The following is a 13822-nucleotide window of genomic DNA, read 5'->3' as shown; positions in this document are numbered from 1 at the left end:
TTCTCTCAGGGCTTTTGGGCAGCCACCGAGGATATGTTCCAGGGCCCCTCTGCAGGGTAAGAGGATATGATCGTGCCTTACTTCTGCCCCACGCAAAAAAGGATCGCTGGAATAGCCAGGACGTCATACACAGCCCAGATCATGAACTTGATGTGCTGGGGTTCTGCCTTCCAGATATTGGACCAGGAGATCTTTTGCTACAGCACATCCTCCCACCATGTCCAAGCTCCCTGCAGTTCTATTCCTACAGTTCTGGTGGTACGCACTTGTACAGAAGCTGCTCACACCTCTTCCTGGACCTGTTTGCATCTGACTCTGTCTTGGCCCTGTCGAAGCGGGATGAAGGGAAGCTGCCCAGCTCCGTCTGACCAGATGCCACTGTCCCTACCAGATCCCTGTGCCTCAGGCGTGACTCCACTGCATCCTGGGCCTTCCACCTCCTGGCTGTCCAGGCCGTAATGCCCACTGTCGAGACTTTGGGGTGCTGGAATCTCCATGCAGTAGCAATTCTCTTGTACGGGAAACCATGAACTCTTCATTCAGGCTGTGGAAGGGAAGCTGCAGTTCATTCCTCTTTCCGTACAGAGCAATGCACGTCAGGATATGTGGGAAACTCAGCTATTTTCGAAGGTAGCCATTGATCTTTCTTTCAAGAGCCTCGACTTGGGTACCTTACATTGGCTAGAGGATTCAAGGGAGGTCTAGGCCTTGAACTTGCCAGGTAGACCTGACTTATCCATACTGGTAAGCCTGACATATGACTCCATAGTGTTCTTCTCCTTGGCAGTTGCATCTCCTATGCTGCAGTCAAAAATCTTCCCTGGGCTCTTAACTGGTTTCTGAGAGATGAATGGGGTAGCAATACCGTCTGAGGAGAAACAGAACTTGTTCATGAGTCTGCCCTTCATCAACACCAGAGACCTGGATTTCTCTGGCTTACAGTTCATCCTTGCCATGTGATGATCTCTCTAGCCCCTGGAGGATCCATCTGCTGCCTGTGGCTGATGCAAGGTGTCACCATGAGGCCATCCATGAAGACTCTGACTGGGGGCTGCTGCACACCTGTCTTAGTCAGAAGGTCTCTACACTCCACTTGAGCTGACTTAACCAGCATGTTTATGGTCAGGGACAAGAATATCACTACGATTGTATAATGGGTTATAATATCCTTCCTGAGCCGGTGTCAGCCTGATGTGGTCATCCCTGAGAAGACCCTCAATTTGAAGTTCCTGTAGTAGTCCAGGATGAAGTTCTTTATCATCCTCGGAACATGATGTTGGTTCAGCGCATTCTCCACCAGCTTATGTGGTTATGACCTATACACGCTGGCAAGCTCTATCCATAGTACGATGTGGTATCTCCTTCCTTTGTGTGCTTCCCTGATCAGCTGGGAAACCACACCCTGGTACTCTGGGAATCCCTTCTTTCTGTATCATTATAGCCAGTTTTGAGGAGAAACTCAGTCAGGCGATGGGAAATGATACTGAAAAATATCTTCCTTTCCACAGTGTGCAGCGAGATGGGTGCAAACTGCTCAATATCCTTAGAGTTGTCCTCTTTGGGGACCCAGCCTCCTCCTGCATACCTCCACTGGTCTGCAACCTTTCCCACATGCCAGATATCTCAGGAATTTCCAGAGTAGCTGGAGTGGCTTAGGGCAGTGCTTGTATACCTGGTTGCTGTGACTACTTCCGGAACCTCCCTCCAGCTGAGCTCCTTGTCATCAAACTCAACCACGGGAGGAGGATTTACGAGGTCACTAGGGTGTCCTAGCTCACAATCGCTCTCTGAGTTGCTGTGGGAGTGTAAATCCATCTCTTGTTTGGAGTATGCGAGATGGCCGCCAGGCTTTTATTCCAGCAGTTGCGGTTTTCACAATAAAGGCAGCTCCTTTCCTGGCCCTCCATCTTCCCCGTCTTTATGCCGTTCTGCCCTGTGCGGTATCATAACTTTACTTCTGAGGGTGTTACTGAACTCGGCAAGTGGTAGCTTTTCTTCTTCACTTGTCTCCCCGCCCCAGTCAGAGATTGAAACCTATTGACGCAGCTGGTGTATTTTGGCCACGCTATGGTTCATCTTGTAGGGGGACTTATTAGCTTTCTTCCCCACTCGGCCAAATCTCTCAGTAGCAAAGCTGACAGTGATAGTTGACATGGTCTGGAGTCATCCATCGACATCCCCCTTGGCTACTGACTCAATTATACAATTTATGTCTTCCTCAAAGTCCAACCACTCCCTCCGATGGTGTACTGGAGGTCACTTAGCCCACGGGTGATCCGCTGCTCTGCCTGGAGTGGGAGTTTCTAGGCGTTGTGGGATGACTCCGGGCTGAGCTCCTCCTGCGTCTCACCGGGAATAAATCTTGAGCTCTGTGTTGCTCTCTGCTGCTCCGGGCACTTCCATCTTCGCCTGGCACATCTTTAGGCCACGCGGGTTCTTGCAGACCTTGCGGCAAATGCACCTCTTACTCGTAATAGGTGATCTACTCACAAAGGTTGACATTCTTAGATCCGTCCAGGCAGGGTGATCATCCTCCCTCCCTCGGGATCCCCTGGGGTTACATCTCTTACATCTGTCAAGAGCTTGTAAGGATTCTTCCTCTCGCAAGATGCAGGTTGCTTTGGCTGCTAGCCCTTCCTTGCCTGGTTGCCGCCTTCCTGAGCTGTCAAATGTTTCTCCAGTAGCCATCAGCCTATTCTCAGCTGCCACCTAGACTATTCCTGGTTGTCCCTGGCTGAGCCAGAGCTTATGATGCTGAGACAGACCCCAGGACGCGCTGGGTCACATCATCAGTAATGTAACCTGGGGTCATTGGGTGTTTCGGGTCCTTCAGCATCAGACATCCTCGCCCGGGTGACCCAGCCAGAGTTAATCAGGCCCCAGCTTGTGACCCAGCAACACTGGACCACAGGTCACACCTCATGATCCATAGCCATCTGGAGGCTTGTTCAGCAGCTGTTGCGATGGTCCTGATGGCTCTTCTCTTTGCAGGTTCTGTAGAGAGGGCAGCCAGCAACACCGCTACACACTAAATACTCTGCAGATGCCGGGGTCAAAGCAACACTCACAACACCTCTAAAGGCTCACAATGTGTCCTCCACCCATTGTCTCTGGCAGTGCTCTACCAATTCCAGGACAATTTACAGTGACAAATTAACCTACTCGGTACATCTTTGGACAGTGGGTGGAAACTAGAGCACCAGAAGAAAACCCGCACGTTCCATGGGAGATAGTTGGGATGGGTTTGCTGGGTGCAGCAGGCCTCTTCTGCCCAGTGGGAAAAAGGCATTTCTGGGTGTTTGTTGTCTGCTTGTTCTCACTGCACAGCTGATTCTGTGATCCCCTCTCACTACGAACAGTCCAGATTATGAACAGTTCTCATGAATGGAATCCTGCTGTAATCTTGACCATTGCCTGTGTGTACAGTATAAAAATCAGGGCCTCAAAAAGGGTCAAAAGGGAAGCATCTTGAATGTTACAATGAAAATGAAGATTTGGGGGATGCAATTGTCAGAATCATTGTACGAAGGCAGTCCATTATCTCATTAGGTGTCTGCTCAGATTTTATTCATTTACAATCAATCAAAAGAACACAGCAGTGTACACTGGATGAATTCCTCTGTCAATTACTATTAGGAACTGATATACGGCTTTATCATTCGGTTGTAGTTTTGGTAGTGTTCTAATTTGTTCTACATTTCCTTTAAGCCAAGTCAAGTCAAGTTTATTGTTATTTAACAGTATACATATATACTGTCTCATGAGACAACATTTCTCCAAACCAGGGTGTAAAGCGCAAGTAGTACACTTAACATACAATTATGAAAGTAAGGATAAAATAAATTAAGGATACAGAATTTGTTACTCAGTTAAATGGTAGCTTGTCTTTTTTTTATGCCTTTTCAAATATCTCCAAGAAACTAATTGGGATAGCCGTTTAGTTGAGCCAAAATGTTCAGGTCCCAATGAGTCCCAATTAATAGGAATCCGCTATATATTACAAAAAATTGCAATTCCTGGACAAACAAATGAGTAATGTCCAGCTCACCATCTGTTATTCCGGCCTCTACATCCTGCAACAATTAACCTGTTGACCTTTCAAAAGAAGCAATCTCTATCATTTAATCCATAGCAGACATAGAGATGAAGAGAAAATCCTACTGGTGAAAATCTTTAGGAGACAGACATAGAACATAGAATAGTACAGCGCATTACAGGCCCTTCGGCCCACAATGTTGTGCCGACCCTCAAATCCTGCCTCCCATATAACCCCCCACCTTAAATTCCTCCATATACCTGTCTAGTAGTCTCTTAAACTTCACTAGTGTATCTGCCTTCACCACTGACTCAGGCAGTGCATTCCACGCACCAACCACTCTCTGAGTAAAAAACCTTCCTCTAATATCCCTTTTGAACTTCCCACCCCTTACCTTAAAGTCATGTCCTCTTGTATTGAGCAGTGGTGCCCTGGGGAAGAGGCGCTGGCTATCCACTCTATCTATTCCCCTTATTATCTTATACACCTCTATCATGTCTCCTCTCATCCTCCTCCTCTCCAAAGAGTAAAGCCCTAGCTTCCTTGATCTCTGATCATAATGCATACTCTTTAAGCCAGGCAGCATCCTGGTATATCTCCTTTGTACCCTTTCCAATGCTTCCACATCCTTCCTATAGTGAGGAAACCAGAACTGGACACAGTATTCCAAGTGTGGCCTAACCAGAGTTTTATAGAGCTGTATCATTACCCCACGACTCTTAAACTCTATCCCTCGACTTATGAAAGCTAACACCCCATAAGCTTTCTTAACTACCCTATCTACCTGTGAGGCAACTTTCAGGGATCTGTGGACATGTACACCCAGATCCCTCGGCTCCTCCACACTACCATGTATCCTGCCATTTACTTTGTAATCTGCTTTGGAGTTTGTCCCTCCAAAGTGTACCACCTCACACTTCTCCAGGTTGAACGCCATCTGCCACTTCTCAGCCCACTTCTGCAACCTATCAATGTCTCTCTGCAATCTTCCACAATTCTCTACACTATTTACAACACCACCAACCTTTGTGTCGTCTGCAAACTTGCCAACCCACCCTTCTACCCCACATCTAGGTCATTAATAAAAATCACGAAAAGTAGAGGTCCCAGAACAGATCCTTGTGGGACACCACTAGTCACAATCCTCCAATCTGAATGTACTCCCTCCACCACCACCCTCTGCCTTCTGCAGGCAAGCCACCTGGCCAAACTTCCCTGGATCCCATGCCTTCTGACTTTCTGAATAAGCCTACTGTGTGGAACCTTTTCAAATGCCTTACTAAAATCCATATAGATCACATCCACTGCACTACCCTCATCTATATGCCTGGTCACCTCCTCAAAGAACTCTATCAGGCTTGTTAGACACGATCTGCCCTTCATAAAGCCATGCTGACTGTCCCTGATCAGACCATGATTCTCTAAATGCCTATAGATCCTATCTCTAAGAATCTTTTCCAACAGCTTTCTCACCACAGGTGTAAGGCTCACTGGTCTATAATTACCCGGACTATCCCTACTACCTTTTTTGAACAAGGGAACAACATTCGCCTCCCTCCAATCCTCCGGTACCATTCCCGTGGACAACGAGGACATAAAGATCCTAGCCAGAGGCTCAGCAATCTCTTCCCTCGCCTCGTGGAGCAGCCTGCGGAATATTCCTTCAGGCCCCGGGGACTTATCTGTCCTAATGTATTTTAACAACTCCAACACCTCCTCTCCCTTAATATCAACATGCTCCAGAACATCAACCTCACTCATATTGTCCTCACCATCATCAAGTTCCCTCTCATTGGTGAATACCGAAGAAAAGTATTCATTGAGGACCTTGCTCACTTCCACGGCCTCCAGGCACATCTTTGCACCTTTATCTCTAATCGGTCCTACCTTCACTCCTGTCATCCTTTTTTGCTTCACATAATTGAAGTATGTCTTGGAGTTTTCCTTTACCCTACTCGCCAAGGCCTTCTCATGCCCCCTTCTTGCTCTTCTCAGACCCTTCTTAAGCTCCTTTCTTGCTTCCCTATATTCCTCAATAGGCCCATCTGATCCTTGCTTCCTAAACCTCATGTATGCTGCCTTCTTCCACCTGACTAGATTTTCCACCTCACTTGTCACCCATGGTTCCTTCACCCTACCATTCTTCATCTTCCTCACCGGGACAAACTTATCCCTAACATCCTGCAAGAGATCTCTAAACATCGACCACATCATACTCACTCATTCCTCCCAGGCATGGCATCCTGACCAGATATCAAGTCTCTAATTATTCATATACTGCTTTCCAAAATAACATATGAAACAAACCGATGTCATTTCTATTTGATTTTTTCCACTTCTGTCCATCATCACCATCTCAGCAGGTAGCTCCTTTCTCAGCACACAAAAATGGCTTTTCCATTGTCAATTTTGAATCTACCCCCTTTAGAAATGTTCTCTGATTCTCTAGCTCTGGATGAGATTAAGCAGCTTCTTATACTTTAGACTATTTATTTGCTTTGGGAACAGAAAACAAAACCATATCATTGCTTAACCTTCAATTTCTCAGTGAGAACATCAACAATTTACAAATTTTCTCCCAATCACTCTGACTGCCAATTTCAGGCCCTTTCAATAATTCCCATACCAATCTAGTGTTTGCTGTTCCTTTCCACACCTTGTGGCGCATCAGGCGGCAACCTTACTGTTTCTTTAGCGCTGCTGCCTGTTCTTTTACGAGGCAGAGTTGCTATCTCGATGCTCAACGGATGAAAAGCTTATGAGGAGCCAGATGGATTTGAACGTGGGACCACTCACCTCAAAGTCCGGTGTGGATGCAACAACACCTCTGGCTGCCTATAACTATCTGGTGCTACATTGTAATTCTCAGCATAAAAGCATATGTCTGACAGCATATTGACATACAAATGCAACAAATAAAATCAATTTGTAGTGAGGGTGCAAGTAAAAGTCAACTTAGCAGGAGTAGAAAGCTAGTCTGATTACCAAATAAGGGACAGGGTAAGAGAGAACCATGAACCTGATAGGGGACTGGGGATACGAAGAGGGGAAAATAGTGGATAGGGAAGTGGGAACAGGGTAAGAGAAACTGAGGAAGTGTGGAGGGAAAAGCAGAATAGGGGACAAAGGGATGGGAGATGAATACAGAGAAAATGAGAGGATAAACGCTATAAGGAAGGAGAATGGGTAAAACAATTAGGGTCAGTGGTTGGGAGGGTGAGAATGTGCAATTCCCTAAAGGGAATCAGCCACAATTGTACTGAATGGATGAGTAGTCTTTGAAGACCGAATACTCCCAGTTTTCTGTGTTTCTAGGCATGGATAAGGGAATTGGGGCAAAATTAGGTAGACTGAAAAGTAGGATAGAAAAGATTTTCAGGTATTTTACTGAACTGCAGCAACAAAATTCCTATAATTTTTCCCAGGGCTGCCAGAATCTGATAGGACTTTAGAGTTCAGATTGTTGGAAGGCCAGCAGCTGAAATTAGATGGGTTGTTATAAGTTTTGTCTCCCCCTGCCTGCTCAAATCTAGTTTGTGATCAAAACTGGGTCTGCTCTCTTGCATGCTTTCTCTTTCTTATAAATCCAGAATGCCGGTCTGACAAGTTTATGCTTGCAATTGTTAAGATTATTATTAAGGTCAATCTCTGGTTAACTAATTCCTCTCACAGAGCTTGCTGCTCATTATTTATATGACTATAGTGTTATCCTCCAGGGTATCATCTGGAGAAATTGAAAACGGGACTCTCTTTCAGAAACTTCTGCTGTCTTACCTAAGTGTGAGGACCCTGATATCCCTGCTTCTCAGACACAGACATACCATCTTCCCTGCGACCACTCGCTCCTCCCATACCACTGAGACCCCACTTCTTTCTGTCATTCCTCCCTCTCCAACACTTTCTGCCCAAATCCACTCGGTGAGACAAGAATGTTTTACTTTACCTCAACGTTTCCATTTGTTTCAACACCAGTCTAGATTAGGGGTTTTTAATTGCACTTTTACTAGGCTGACAAAAATGCAGCATTTAAATGACTTAAACCCAATTTTTACTTCAAGACCAAGAAATTTCGGTGAAGTGTTCTGTGCAAGGAGACCATCAAGTTCAAGGAACTGAATGTTCAATGGTTCCTCTTAATATCAGAGAATGTATATGGTATACATCCTGAAATTCTTACTCTTCACAGACATTTACAAAACAGAAGAAAACCCCAAACAATAAATGACAGAAAACACCAAAGCTCCCACCCTCTTCCCACACACAAGCAGCAGCAAAGCATCACCCCTCCTCCCCCTACCCCCTCTTGTTCCAGCTGGAAGCACCAGTGCCCACCTCCCACCAAGCAAGCAATTGCAAGGCCCCCAAAGAGACCATGATCTGGGTCCAACCAGAACTACAGTTCATAGCCCAGCACTTCGACATGCCACTTTCTCCCTCTCACTAACAAGGGGACTGAGGTGTCACCCCCTTCCACAGCGAGAGGGGAAACTAACAGATCGCTGTATGGTTGTCACAAAGAAAGAAATACAGAAGTGCAAACTGAAAGTGGGCAACAAAACAATTAAACAAAGATGGAAGTTCAATTACTTAGGGAGCACAATAACATCAATGGTAGGTTGATGTTGAAATTAGGAGAAGGATTGGGATTGCTAAATGCATGTCGGAGTAAGATACTAAAGAGTGACATAATTTCTCTGGGTGTGGAACTCAGAGTGTTGTGGTGCTATTTTCATTCCACACTGACATATGGAAGCAAATGTTGGACAATATCAAAGCAAAATGAGGAAGACTCAAAGCTGCAGAAATGTGGTTTTTCAGAAGAATTCTGAAAAGAATCATGGAAGGACAGAGTAACTGTGACGCAAAAAGCCAGAATAAGAAGAGAGCTGATATCACCAATCAGGAAACGGTGGCTGCAATTTCTGGGAAATGTACGCCCGAACGTCTTGCGGTGACAGGAAAAATTGATGGAAGAAAAAGTTGCAGTCAACAGTACGTGACATTCCCGAGTTACATCAAGGAATGGACAGGCAAAAGTTCTGAAGAGCCTATCAGAACTTCTCAGATTGAAGACAGCTGGAAGACCGTGATTGCCCATGTCATACGACATGGCACGTAATGCTGATGATGACGATGATGATAGTGTTCTTAAATGATTGGAAGTGGAAAGGTACGGATGCACAACCATCAACAGCTTTTCATGCTCTGAAACAAGGGTTATATCTTAGTTGTTTTGTTCCCTGGACTGTAATTTCAGTCAATAAAGAGAAATTTAAAGATCAGCTTTTATTTATCATGTACATTGGTGAGATGTGTTGCTTTGCTTCAACGACCAACACAGTCTGAGGGTTCTGCTGGGGGCAGCAGTGAGTGTCGCCATACCGCTGACGCCAACATAGCACACTAAACCTAACGGTACGTCTTTGAAATGAGGAAGGAAACCGGAGCACATGGAGGAAAGCCAGGCAGCCACAGGGAGAACATACAAACCCTTTACGGACACCAGCCGGAACTGAACCACAATCAGTGGTCGCTGGCGGTGTAAATCAATTGTGCTAACCGCCATGCTACGTACCACTCAATAGAAAAGTACTAAATATCTTCAATAGCTTAATACTGCTTATTGCTGGAATCTATCTGACTAAAATTCTGAAATTAGATGTTACAAAAGTCTTCCCCAAATTAGCTTAATCCATCCCTATAATTCTCATTTTTCCTGCTTTTTCCCCTGTCCTGCCCCTTTCCAAATATGATTATATATCTGTCCAGATATTGAGCTCCTAAAATACCAAAATTCTAGGTTTACGCGTACTCCCTGCTAGTAGTTACAGCTCAGAGTATTTTTCCTTCTCTGTATCTAGAACCCAGTAGCCCAACGATGGTTTTAAATTACAGTTTCCCCATCTCCCAGATTGCTGACAGAGAAACTCTTAAAATCCTTCCCTAACTGCTTTCAGAATAATTAAGCATCTCTGAATCTACCTTTGGGTTTTGATCTTCAACCTCTACTCCATATTCCCATGAACTACCAATAAAATATCCACCCTCCAGCCACTGCTCCACCTCAACACCATCTTCCCATCAATTCCACACTCCCAGCGCAACCTTTCCCAGACTATTTAATACAATTCCACATTAACAATAAATAACGTGCTTGTCATTAACATTCTGCTTCCATAAATCAGTGATCTAATCTGTGGGTATTACAAAGGTTCATTTAGTTTCTAAGTATATATGCAGTACACAATTCAGGTACGTCCTCTCCAGATAGCCGTGAAACAAAGAAAACTAATGAAGGTTGTTCAAAGAGAAACAGCAAACCCCACCCCCACACAAAAAAACTAACAAAACACAACAACTACCAAACCCCCTCCCCCACAGAAAAAAACAGTAAGAAAGAACAGGTGAAAAAACAGAATATAAAAACCATACCACATATTATAAAGTAATGTTTCTTCATCTTTCAAGAGGGTGAACCTCTCAAGACATGAAGCCCCAATGGCCTACCTGTTTAGGCTCTAAAAACCTGTGCCAACCAGCTGGTGGGGGTGTGCAGGGAGGACATCTTCAATCTCTCACGGCTGCAGTCAGAGGTTCCCACTTACAGTACTTCAAAAGGGGCATCAATCATATCTGTGCCCAAAAAGAGCAGGTTGAGCTGCTTCAAGACTATCAGCCAGTGGCACTCACACGTACTGTGATGAAGTGCTTTGAGAAGTTGGTCATGGCCAGAATCGTCTCTTTCATAAGCAAGGACCTGGACTCGCGCAATTTGCCTATCACTACAATCAGTCTACAGCAGATGAAATCTGACTGGCTTTCCACTCAGACTTGGGTTACCTGGACAATAGTAATACCTACGTCAGACTTCTGTTTATTGACTACAGCTCAGCGTTCAACACAATCATACCCACAGTTTGAAACAACAATCTCGAAAACCTGGGCCTCTGTACCTCCCTCTGCAACTGGATTCTCGACTTCCTTACTGGGACACCACAGTCTGTGCAGATTGGAGTTAACATCTCCTCCCCACTGATAATCAAGACTGGTGCACCTCAAGGATGTGTACTTAGCCCACTACTCTACTCTCTCTACACCTATTATTCTGTGGATAGTCACAGCTCAAAAGTCATCTACATATTTGCAGACAACATATCTATTGTTGGCAGAATTTCAGATAGTGTTGAGGAGGCGTTGGAAGCAAGATAGATCAGCTGGTTGAGCAATGTCACTGCAACAACTTTGGACTCAACCTCAGTAAGACCAAGGAACTGATTGTGGACTTCAGTAAGGGTGAGTCGAGGGAACACGCACCAGTCGAGGGATCAGAAAAGGAAAAGGCAAACAATTTCATGTTCCTCGGTGTCAGCATCTCTGAGGATCTATCCTGGGTGCAACATACTGATGCATTTACAAAGAAGCGGTGACAGCAGCTTTATTCCATTAGGAGTTTGAGGGGAGTTGGTATGTCACCAAAGGTACTTGCAAGTTTCTACAGATCTACCGAGAAGAACAATCTAATCGGTTGCATCACCATCTGGTATGAAAGGGCCACTGCACAGAAACTGAAAAAGCTGCAGGAAGTTCTAAACTCAACCAGCTCCATCGTGAACTCTAGCCTCCCCAGCTTTGTGGGCACCTTCAAAAGGCAATGCCTCAAAAAGGCACTATCCATCATTAAGGACCTCCATCACCCAGGACATGCCCTCTTCTCATTGCTACCATCAAAGAGAAGGTACAGGAGTCTGAGGACACACACTCAATGTTTCAGGAACAGCTTCTTCTCTCCTGCGATCAGATTTCTGAATGGACAATGAACCCACTGACAGTATTTACACTACTGATTTAATTAAATTAATTTGTTTTCTATCTACCTTTAATTGTAATTTATAGTTTTTTATTATTATGTATTGCATTGTACTGCCGCCGCAAAGCAACATTTCAAAACAGATGCCAGTGATATTAAACCTGCTCTTCATTCTGATCTAGCTTCACCTTGAACAGGACCATGAGATCTCTCATAAATCTGTGATCTTAAATCAGTTTGTTTTTATGATTTTGTTTTAAGAAAATAAACTAAATATGATTTAAATATGTTTGTTAGATTGGGAAACATTAAGGCTATTGTTTTGTCAGGATAGTTGTATTGCCCAGTATTGAAGCAATACATTATTGATACCATTCCTGTTTGTCGTCATTACTAATTGATAATTCAGTAACCCAATAATAGTTATTGCAGAATCATAAGGTGTGAAAAAGTGATTATGATATATTAATACTTTTATTAAGTATCTTGAAGCCAAACAGACTAAAAAGGTGAATTGCTCCCCCATTGTTATCAAGAATAAAATCCTTTAACGATACATGCATAAACAAATTAATATTACTTAAAATATTTAGTCATTCATTTGTCATGGTATACTTATTTTCGAGTATGAAAAAATGGAAATCTGCAAATACATAATTACGACAGTTTCTCAAACAGAATATTTTAACTAGCATTCTTGACTGTAAATTTCCCTTTAAATTTGTGGTTTCCTCTTTTCCTCTTTATTTATTTGCAATCAGTTCTGCTTGATTAAGATGCAAAAAGTCACCATCTCTCGGTGCTTCTTCCACGTCGTCCGCTGGTTCCCACATGCTCCACACACAGTACCTGAAGGGACAGCCACGCACAAAGGATACTTGATGCTCTAGTGTTAAAAAAAAAGTAGCGCCGCAGCCCGGGTCAAAGGGTTATGTTGTTCCAAGGCAGAACACCGCTGCTTGCCGCAAAAGAAATCCGGAGCGAAGGCGAGCCGCGAGTCCGGTGAAGGAGGGGGGAAGACGGGGAGAATGGAGAGGAGAAATGCGTGAGGCGCTCTCTGCGGGAGCGAGCTGGCCGGGAAGAAAATAGTACGCACGGAGAGGGAAAGGGGAAGGTAGGCGGAGGGAGAGGAGGCGAGTGGTGTGCTTGCGCCGACGGTGAGCCGAGATTGAGTGATGTGTGCACGCGAGTGAGTGGAGGCTGTGGAACCATGGCTGGCGAGACGGAGACTTCGCAGCCGCTCCCGAAGTAACATTGTAACTATGCGTTCCAGTGTGTCGCCTCGCTGACTTTTCCCCGACTGGGCTGAAGGAAGGGACGGGAGAGGGGGAAATGGGTCCCGCGCTGAGGAATTTGCTGTTGTGCAGTGTCTGCTCTTTGATAAGGGGTGAGTAAAAGTTAAAAGATCCCTCTCTCTCTCTCTCAAGGCGAAAGGAGCGCGAGTGAGGGGCCCACGAGGGGAGGAGGGTGGGGGTTAACATGTCGTTCCTCGCCCCGGGTTTGCATGCGTTATCATTTACGTTGGGAGTCAAAGGTTCAGTTACAAGCCCGAAATAAAATGTCGTGCAGCGTTTTCTGCCGTTTGTCTCGTGTGTGTGAGAGTGTGTGGTGCGGTGGGATAAAGGCATATATTTTCCTGAGGAGAGGACTGCAGTTTGTGTGTGTGTATATATGGGGGGGGGGGGATGCTTGGCAAGCAACGCGGGGTGCTCACTGGGAGGAATGGATCTGCTGGAACTTTTTTTTTGTTGAGAAAGAAATGGTTTAAGCATCTGCTTGCCATATTGTAGCATTAGGCAAACACGACCGACCGAAATGTTGCCACAGGGTATCTGATCCTTTCACTTGAAGAAAGCAATTGAGCTGTTCATTTTAACCATTTTGTAATGGGTTTCTTATTTTTTATTTTACAAAATATTAGCCCTAGGGCATGAAAATCTCCCGAAATTTCTCCAGATAGTTTTAGAACTTTTATACTC

The 13822-nt window shown here is 44.8% G+C and overlaps 1 protein-coding gene across 1 annotated transcript in view; it reads left to right on the top strand.

Moving 5' to 3' along the window:
- Positions 1-12748: 12748 nt before the first annotated feature.
- The window catches only part of lrp6 (low density lipoprotein receptor-related protein 6), a 147347-nt gene continuing 146273 nt past the window's right edge, over positions 12749-13822 (top strand). Inside the window, exons 1-2 of the mRNA XM_072267652.1 lie at positions 12749-12957; positions 13117-13230. Coding sequence (XP_072123753.1) covers positions 13176-13230 — 55 coding nt within the window. The 5' untranslated portion in view covers positions 12749-12957; positions 13117-13175. The remainder of the gene's footprint in view (positions 12958-13116; positions 13231-13822) is intronic.

Source organism: Mobula birostris, chromosome 9 (assembly GCF_030028105.1).
Source record: "Mobula birostris isolate sMobBir1 chromosome 9, sMobBir1.hap1, whole genome shotgun sequence".
Lineage (NCBI taxonomy): Eukaryota > Metazoa > Chordata > Chondrichthyes > Myliobatiformes > Myliobatidae > Mobula > Mobula birostris.
The sequence above is the reverse complement of the archived record's forward strand: the minus strand, read 5'-3'. Positions and strand labels throughout refer to the sequence as shown.